We start from the raw sequence: 10,139 nt of genomic DNA on the forward strand, positions 1-10,139 counted from the left end.
GAAGAATTAGAATACGTAGGCAAGAACTAGAAAAGAGACCTTGGAACACTGAGAACTTTCACCTCATGGTGATGGCAATGAATGTTATGAGCAGTAGTTAAATTCCAGATCTATGTGGAAGGTAAAGCCAAGTTATTTTGCTGAGGGTTTGCATGTGGGGTGTGAGAGAAAGAGGAGTCAAGGATGACTTCCAAGTTTCTGCAGGAACCACCGGAAAGGCTGTAAGTAGAGCAGGTTTGGGGAGATATCGGGAGCTCAATTGTTAATATCTAAAGCTTCACCTTCTTATTCGACATCCAAGTAGAGATTATAAGGAAGTAGCTGAAATATGAGTCCGGAGTTAGGAGAGAAAAGCAGCCTCAAGATAAAAATTGGGAGGGGGGAGGGGACATCAGCATATAAGTGGTGTTTAAGTCATAAGACTAGAGGAGTTCACCTACAGGCTAAGTGAAAATGGAGGAAAGAAGGCTAGGCTCTGAGCCCATGGGTCTAAAAGTTGGAGTTCAGGAAGGAACCAGCAAAGAAGAAATGTCCAAAGAGTCAGGAGACAAATATAACTAGATATAAAGAATGTCACCAGGAAGATGTAAAAATTCTATATTTATATGTACCTAAAAAATTATCCTCAAAAATATGTAAAGCAAAAATTGACAACACTTGAAGTAGTAGTATACCAATCCAAAATCGTAGTCGGAGATTTTAGTGTACTTTTCTCAGGAGCGATAGAACAAGCAAGAGAAAAAATCGGCAAGCACACTGAAGTATTTGAACAGCAGCATTGACAAATTCGATCTATTTGGCATCTAACAAGGAGGGGAACTAAGTAAAATTTACACAGGTTTTACATAAATGGTCATCCTTAACTCTGATAATGTAAATTTGTCTAAATATCAAGCAGGGCTTTAGCAGTCCTGAGATTATCGCTACTAGTCCTAGGACTTAAGGGCCCAGTGAGGATGTGGGAACTGGGACAACTGGTAGCTGCTAGATCCTCAGCAGATCTGTTTGTTGACAGCTGCAATCACGGAGGAGCTGCTGCCTGAGGTAAAGAAGGAATGAGAAATGCCTAAGTTCACCCTTCCACCCACCCTCCAGTCCCACCAGTGCCACTTGCTGAACCCAACTGAAAGCTGATTGACAAGGTGGTACCTGGGAAATGGAACCCTTGGAGGCCACCTCTCCTGCAATACAGAGCAGAACACAGAAAAGGCACAGAACGGATATGAGAGAAGTGAGGCAAGACCAGCACATCATGTCCAATGCTTTGTACTTCACTGGAAGTGTAATGGGGAACAATTGACTAGTTGTAAGCAGGAAGTCACAATTAATTGGCATTTTTAAAATATCACCCAATCTGCAGTGTAAAGATTGCGTTAGAGAGAGAGCTAGATGGCCACGATGATTAATTTTATGTGTCAAGTTGACTGGGCCATGGGATGCCCAGATAGCTGGTAAAATATTACTTCTGAGTGTGCCTATCAGAGTGTTTTCAGAAGAGATTAGCATTGGAATCAACAGACTGAATAAAGAAGATTCATCCTCCCCGTGTGGGTGGGCATCATCTAACCAGTTGAGGGCCCTAATAGAACAAAAAGGCAGAGGAAGGGCAAAATGTGCTTCTTTTCTTCCTGAGCTGGAACATCCATCTTCTCCTGGCCTTGTGCGTCAGGGGTCCTGGTTCTTGGGCCTTCAGACTCTGAGACTTAAACCCGTGGCTGTCCTGGTTCTCAGGTCTTTGTCTCTGACTGAATTATACCACAAACTTTCCTGGTTCTCCAGCTTGTAGATGGCATCTCATGAGACCTGTCAGCCTCCAAAATCACATGAGCCAAATTCCATAATACATCTCCTCTTATATATCTCTATACATCCTAGTGGTTCTGTCTCTCTGAAGAACCTTAATACAATGGTCATGAGAAGAACAGTTATGAGACTGTTGCCTTTCTCTCTAGGCAGAGATTATGGTGACTTAGACTAAAGCTGTGGCAAAAAAAAGCGGACCGATTTGAAACAAATGTAAGTTAGGCTTGTGAGAAGAAGAAAACTGAGTCCGAGGGAGGGAGGGGGAGGGGTGAAGGATGACTCCCAGGCTTCTATCCCGAACGACAGGGGGAGATGAAGGAATCATTTGCTAAGATAAGAAAAGCAAAAGGACGAACATATTTACAAGGAAGATGGTAAATTCAGTTTTGATATTTGCAAGTGATCAAAAGAGCGGGATCTGATGGACAGTGGATTATCTGGGCTTGGAGTTCAGAAATAGTATCTGAACTGGGATATACATTGGGAAGCCATCAGCATATACCTGGTATCTGAAACCAAGGAAGTGGGTGAGATCACCTGGGAAGATTGTGTACAGTCAGAAAGGGGCCTGAGTTTAGAGGAACTCCGATAGATAAAGGAAAAAGAAAAAATCAGAAAAAAGTCAAAGTAGATGTCAGAAGAAATTGAAAAGAATGTGATGCCAAGAAGACGACTGTCTCAGGAAGGAGGAGTGTTTTACGGGTGAAATGTAATTGAGAAATCAAGAAGGTTAGAACTAAGAGCAACTTCCAATGAAGAACTAAGGTTAGAACTTCTAATGAAGTACAAAGTGCTGGCTATGATGTGCTGGTCATCATAGCTACCTTAGTGTGTATTGTTTCTCTAGGGACTGGGAAGAAACAGAGTTGGATTGGGAAATGAGGAAATGGTGACATCAAGTATGGACAACTAGTATAAGAAGCTTGACTGGGAAAGGGAAGTGACAACAGGGCAGCAGCTACGAGTAGGTTTCATTGAACAACAGGAAGCATTATAAACTTTTGAGCAAGAGAATGAATGGCACAATGAAAACAAGGCTTTGAGAAAGTAATTTTCACCAGACTGGGAGAACATACGGGGGAGCAGATATATGTGCACACCCCCGAGTTTCATTGCTCCTAGTGCCCAATGCTTTGACTTACAGGAAATGCAGACATTAGAAGATTCTCCTTCACCAAGTATATCCAAGGATGCTTGAAATGAATCCATCCTGGTCATCACTTGCTACCACTCCCATCAGAAGCACTCATTTACGGCCAACCTTCTGGGCCCAACAGGTCTAAGCCGCTGCCATTTAAATCTCTTCACTCCCACCCCACTGGTCAGGTTGTTTTGAGGGTTTCAGCTGCCAACGGTGCTGCCAGAAAATGGCCCATGTTACTGGTGTTGCTGCCAGCAAGGATGGGACTCTGGAACCCTCCAGTGACAGGGACCTGGTTAAAATGACCATTTACACTGGTTTCCATATAGACCTCCTGGTTCACCAAGGCAGAGGCTCTCCGACAAAGCAAGAACAACTGCGTGTGTGTGTGTGTGTGTGTGTGTGTGTGTGTGTGTGTGTGTGTGAGAGATGTTTTCTGATAACAGCGGCCAGTCATCAAGTGCTGTCTGTTGGTCAGGAAGTTCTCTATGTACTTTAACTCATTTAATTCTCACAACAACCCTCTGAGGTAGGTACGATTATTATTCCTGTTTTATAGCCGAGGAAACTGACACATGGAGAAGTGAGATAACTTGACCAAGGTCACCAGTCTAATACATAGAGTGGCAGGGTACACGAGCAGGCAAGTCTGGCTGTGGATGCCACGCTCACCACCACCACTCTCTATTGCCACTTTGACTTTGTGCTGAGGGTACCTCTGTTGCCCACCAGATACCTCTTCCCCTTATGGTGTGTTCTCTTTGCATCCTTTGCTGAAATATGGCCACAGATGCCACCCCAGCTCACTGGATATATTTTTACATCTAGTTTTATGGTGAGGAGGAAATGATCTCACTTCCTTGGTCCTATGCAAATTCGTGGGTATCTATTCTATAGATAGACTGTGGAAGGGGAAAGAGATACATTTAAGCCCCAGATCAGCCAGGATGCAAGTACATCCAGGATACAGAGTGGCACGTTATCTATGTCCTCCTACCACAAATATAAGGGCCAAATGTCCCTTTAGCCAAATATTAATCTCACCAAGGCGTGCTGAATGAATTGGAGTCTCCCTCCTCACCCATGTAAAAATATTACTACTGTAGCTGCTATGTTGACGGCTAACAGAGCAGAAAATGTTAGGCCCATAGTAATCAGGTTATGTTTACCTTTTCTCCTTACAGAGATATTTCAAGAACGAGGATCCATTCCCTGCCCAGCTATGGCTTAGGAAATCTTAAGAAGCTGCGGGCCAAGTCAACTTACAACTTAAAAAAGCTCCCCAGTCTGGAAGCTTTTGTCACACTCGTGGAGGCCAGCCTCACCTACCCCAGCCACTGCTGCATCTTTGCCAACTGGAGGCGGCAGATGTGAGTCTTCTCGTGTCCACCCCCGAGCCCCACTTGGGCACTTCTCCAACGCAGACCTTGGTCCACAACTTCTACACCTGTGTGGCATGAAGAGGATCCCCTGGCAGAGGCACCCACGATGAAATCCCTTAGGCAGAGTCTAGATCATAGCTTTAGTGTTCTCTCTGAAAATGGGCTCACAGGAGAGGGCTACCCACATGGCAGGCTACCTACCAAATATTAAATGAGCTGACATGAAAAACACCAAGCAAGCCTGACTCGCAGCTAATGCTTAATAAATATTTGTTCCCTTTTCCGTTTGTCCCGACATGCATTTATCCTTCAAGTTCCAAACTCTGCACCCCATAAGTGTGCCAGGGACCATCAAAGTCAGCTTTGGAAGGGAGAAGCATAGATGCCATAGCAAAGACTGATGCACACACCCGCAACACATCCCAGCAACACGAAACCTCCCTAACCCATCTTTGGAGCTTAGCACCTCAGAGGGAGGACTAAGATTGTGACATCTGTTCACTTGGGCTTTCCAGGCTGCTCAGGTTCCCGGAGCCCCAAATTACAGAGGGTAGTCCAAACAAAGCCAAGTCCTAGTGGGCGACGGGTTAAAAAGTTGAGGTTCTGGAGAGAGCGGAGAGGGAGTACTTTAGAGATTACATGTTCAGGTATTTAAAGGATCCGCTGGAGATATAGTTTATTGGGTATCAGGAATGCTCAAAGCTTTCTGCCTCTCCTAAACTCACTGATAAAATTCATACCACACCGTGGCACTCAATCAGATGACGCCTCATTCCCACTCTTGTACAGTAGCCCAGCACGAATACAGCTTCTGGGATACTCTTTCACTGCTTAACGCGGTCTCTATTATTCAACCTTAACATGCAGACGGGTCCCCTTCTCTAAAGCAAAGTATAACAACCAAACAGTACACACCCTAAGTTAACTAGCAGTCCACACTCAGACCCATTTAAAGGATCTGCGGAAAAGGGGCCGCTCTTCAGAATTAGCATGCGTCATTGGGGAACTCTCCAGAATCAGACACTCCTCACAGATGAGCTCAAGGGCCAGGGGATTTCTTCCTAATGACTAGAATTCTTAAGGGCTTGGGCTAAGGCAGCATGGCCCGCCTCTTTTATATTCCAGGAAGAGATATTCCAGCCAGGGCAAGAAAGATACCCATTTCACTGCCAAAACCCTGGAACTAAATACCCCCCAGGAGAAATCTCAGAGGACGTTAAGACCACTGAAGGAGCTGTACATCATCTGTTGTCTGCCTCAGCGCCCACACCCCAGAGAAATATATCCTCTTCCTCTGTTGCTCAGACTCCCCCTCGTAGTGTAGATGTGGCCTCAGGGCTCTCCCGACTAGAAATCTCCGCGTCTACCTTACGTCGTACCGTGATTGAAGGCTTCCCTGATCCCTCCAGACCACCGGACTCTCACCCTCTCTAGGTCCCTATTGTAACTTACATCAGGGCTCATCACGTGCGGCAAAGGAGAGGCCCACGCCTCTTCTAGGAAGACATGCCAAAACGGGGTAACAAAAATAGCAATGGTGTTTAGTCTTTGTGTTTAACAAATTCACAAACCCAAAGCAATATGGTTCTGCTATTCAGAAGATAACTGTAGGTGTGGTTAGGTAATGACATTTGAGTTTAAAGTTGTGTGACGAAATTGTTCCTCCAATCCCCGTTTGGAAATAATGCCTGAAGTGTAAATGTTAGGCCCTTGTGACTGTGACATTTTGGCCCATGGACCCCGTGGACTTTCATGGAAAGACCTTATTAACCATGCCCCTCATCTGTCATTTAACCAGTTATGTCCATACTCAGCTTGCATTGATATTTTGCCCTAGTTTTGTTATTTATTGTATTTAGGCCTTTTCTTCTCAGCTAGATTTTAAACTGATGCACTGTGGCATATTCATTAAGTACTCACATAGGGCCTAGACCTCAACATGAACTCAGTAAGTAACCACATCCTCTCTCTTCATACTGCTGATACTTGTCAAGGACTCACTGCCAGGCACTGTAATACTTTGCAGCTTTATCTCATTTAATTTTCACAAAGGTAAAAACACCATTTTTATTCCCTTCTCACAAAGGCAGAAACTGAGGCTCAGAGACAGTAAATAACTTGACAAACACCAAACAAACTCAGATCCAAACTCTCTGGTCTGCCTGTCTGTCTGCAAAGCTCAGGCTCTCGGCCACTCCGCCATGCATTTCCCAAGTATCTGTTCATTGATTTACTGGGATCCAAGAGTACTACTTTTTAACCTCACCCCAAGCTGAATTCCCAACTCTTTATAATACTTAGGATTTGCCGAGGTACTGCAGAGGCATGATTTTACTTCCCCTGCTTCCATTTTTCTTTCTATTCTTCTCTAAGAGACATACATTGTTCACCTTTCCCCCACTCATGTCATTGGGTCACTTCTGTTTCGGGAAAGGGAAGCATCTATATTTAAAATATGTTCGTAGTAGTGTCAAAAATAAGCATCTTCACCGAAGCCAACATAAGCCCCGGGAAGTGAAGGCTGTGTCTGTCTAGATGGTCAGATCTGTTTCAGTGAACCGAATCACAGTCTGTTGGCACCAGGTTACTTACTTCCTGTTCCTAGAACTGGGCTGCCGCTAATCCAATGACAGGGTTTAGGAATTGGGAGTGAGAATAAGAAACAAAGTGATTCTCTTGTCCCCTCTTTGCCCATCTCTGAACTTGCCTCACCTTTCTTGTAAGATCTCTGACTAAACCAAAAGATTTTCTGCACATTTTCAATTACACGTATGTTAACTGTTTAACCTCCTTAGTGTAAACTGTGACTGATGTGAGAAGCTCTATCAGTCTCTAAAACAACAAATGACACATTATCCAGGAAAGAAAAAAAAAAAGGAGTCCCTTGATCCAAGGGAAAATGACTTTCTGGCAATTCAGTTCACTTTCTGGAGGGGAGAGAAAGGAGAGGGTTCTCACTAACAGCCCCTTCTCCTAGAGGTTCATGTGGAAAAGTTCAGTCCGGGTCTGCTGGCACACTTGGCCAGCCCTCATCGTTTAGTACCTAATGGAATCTTTACCTTCTCCACGCCCCAGTCACTCTCTCCATCTTATTGGGGAGGGGGGTCTTTGAAGAGTTTTAACACTCACCTCCCCACTCACTTAAGAGATTACGTTAAGGCCCGGGAGAAATGCAATACCATTGCTGTGAGCTTGCCCCTCAGGGAGGGAGGAAGGGAATGGGGTGTGTGTGTGTGCATGTGTGTGCGTGCGTGTGTGTGTGTGTGTGTGTGTGTGTGTACACACAGGCATTTCCATCCAAAAGAAGACCCAATGTGAAACATTCCCATTCCTTAAGCTTTTGCTTCAAAACAGAACTAGTACCGTCTGGCTCTACATGCACTGTCCACCTGTCTGGATGGAATATTTACCATCTGGCTTTCACTCACATCCCTTCTGCAAGTGCCTCTGTTCTGTTGACGAGGCCTCTTGTACATTGGGGTTTAAAGGGAAAGCTGAGACAGAAATGCGAGCCCGAGAAGAGGCAGCTCCTCAGGGAATGAGTTACAGTCTTGGAATAAATTAGGCCCCTTGCACCTGCACTTGCCCTTTTGGGCACTCACTAGCGAACTACTTAATGTGAGAGAGCCAGGATTACCTTGCAAATACCTGCCTGAGGCTTGTTGTGGCCCCTGGGGAGTGAAATAATAAAGAATAGGACCCTCACTAACATTTCAGGCGAATTAGCAGACCTCCTGGTAGCCTGAGTACCAAAGAGTCAGGGACAGGGCTGGCTGGGAACCAACTACAGCCTCTGATCTTCTAATTTATGTAGATAAAATAAACTCTTATTTGAGTCAGAGAACAGTCCAGATCTTCCAGGACGGGAGTTTAGAGTAGAGGAAAGGGGGTATACCCTACTCAGGCATATGAAGAGAGAGCTGAATGGAGACGGGGAAGGGTGAGGGTAGAGTTGATATCGTCTGTAAATTATTTGCACTTAACAGCAAAGCTTAGCTAGTCCCAGGCGCCTTCCTCCCCACATTCAGGTTGTGGCCAGATGGTTTCCCCAGTGGGCCATCCAACTCTAGGAATATATGCACGAGTTGTTCTGTTCACTTACAGTAAGCAGCATTAACCCTTGAGTTTAGCCTCAAGGGCAGACAAACTGTTAGAAGAAAAAAAGAAAAAAAACTCTCAGGAAGAAACCCCACTCTCTACCCCGTGTAAAGACAGTGATATATTTGCCAATCTGGATCCAACATATTGATTCTATTCCTTTTTGTATTTTTCTAGCTCTGACCTGCATCCAATTTGCAACAAATCTATCTTAAGGCAAGAAGTCGATGATATGACTCAGGCTAGGGGTCAGAGAGTCTCTTTGGCAGAAGACGATGAGTCCAGCTACGCCAAAGGATTTGACATGATGTACAGTGAACCTGACTATGACTTATGCGATGACGTGGTTGACATCGCTTGCTCCCCCGAGCCAGATGCATTCAATCCATGTGAAGATATCATGGGGTATGGTATCCTCAGGGTCCTGATATGGTTCATTAGCGTCCTGGCCATCACTGGGAACATCTTAGTGCTCTTAATACTGATCACCAGCCAATACAAACTCACAGTCCCCCGGTTCCTGATGTGCAATTTGGCCTTTGCCGACCTCTGCATTGGGATCTACCTGCTGCTCATAGCGTCAGTTGACATCCACACCAAAAGCCAGTACCACAACTACGCCATTGACTGGCAAACTGGAGCAGGCTGTGACGCTGCCGGCTTCTTCACCGTCTTTGCCAGTGAGCTCTCAGTCTACACCCTGACAGCCATCACGCTGGAAAGATGGCACACCATCACCCACGCCATGCAGCTGGAACGCAAGGTACAGCTCCGCCATGCTGCCAGCGTCATGCTGGTGGGCTGGATCTTCGCTTGTGCAGTCGCCCTCTTTCCCATCTTTGGCATCAGCAGCTACATGAAGGTGAGCATCTGCCTGCCTATGGATATCGACAGCCCCTTGTCACAACTGTATGTTATGTCCCTCCTTGTGCTCAACGTCCTGGCCTTTGTGGTCATCTGTGGCTGCTACACTCACATCTACCTCACAGTGAGAAACCCCAACATCACATCCTCCTCTAGCGACACCAAGATTGCCAAGCGCATGGCCATGCTCATCTTCACTGACTTCCTCTGCATGGCGCCCATCTCCTTCTTTGCCATCTCTGCCTCCCTCAAGGTGCCCCTCATCACTGTGTCCAAGTCAAAGATCCTCCTGGTCCTGTTCTACCCCATCAACTCCTGTGCCAACCCCTTCCTCTACGCTATCTTCACCAAGAACTTCCGCAGGGATTTCTTCATTCTGCTGAGCAAGTTTGGCTGCTATGAAATGCAAGCCCAGACCTATAGGACAGAAACCTCATCCACTGCCCACAACTTTCATCCAAGGAATGGCCACTGCCCTCCAGTTGCCAGGGTTACCAATGGTTCCAATTACACACTTATCCCCCTAAGCCATTTAGCCCAGAACTAAAACACACTGTGCAAACGCTTCTGAGTGTTGAACGACAATTAAGTCTTGCCTTTGAAGAATATGCCATGGCACAGCTGACAGAGCACTTCTACGTGCTTCATCTAATTTAATCTTCCGGGCACATCCATAAGGTAAATTAGTCAGAAACTATTAACTCTATGTGATTCATTAGGAAGCTGAAGTATTAATAACAACATTAATAATTAAAATAATGTAATGCTACATCACATTTGTTTTATCCCTTATAAATGTTCAAAGTGCTTCTGTTCGGGTCGTCTCAGCCTATCCCTAGAAAAGTCCTATT

At 45.4% G+C, this 10,139-nt stretch overlaps 1 protein-coding gene across 2 annotated transcripts in view; it reads left to right on the forward strand.

The window, feature by feature from the left end:
* Positions 1-9,835, forward strand: part of FSHR (follicle stimulating hormone receptor) — a 162,962-nt gene extending 153,127 nt beyond the window's left edge. For both annotated transcript variants that reach the window (XM_060027580.1, XM_060027581.1), the window contains 2 exons: positions 4,129-4,314; positions 8,602-9,835. In XM_060027580.1, coding sequence (XP_059883563.1) covers positions 4,129-4,314; positions 8,602-9,835 — 1,420 coding nt within the window. The remainder of the gene's footprint in view (positions 1-4,128; positions 4,315-8,601) is intronic.
* Positions 9,836-10,139: the final 304 nt, after the last annotated feature.

Source organism: Delphinus delphis, chromosome 12 (genome assembly GCF_949987515.2).
Source record: "Delphinus delphis chromosome 12, mDelDel1.2, whole genome shotgun sequence".
Lineage (NCBI taxonomy): Eukaryota > Metazoa > Chordata > Mammalia > Artiodactyla > Delphinidae > Delphinus > Delphinus delphis.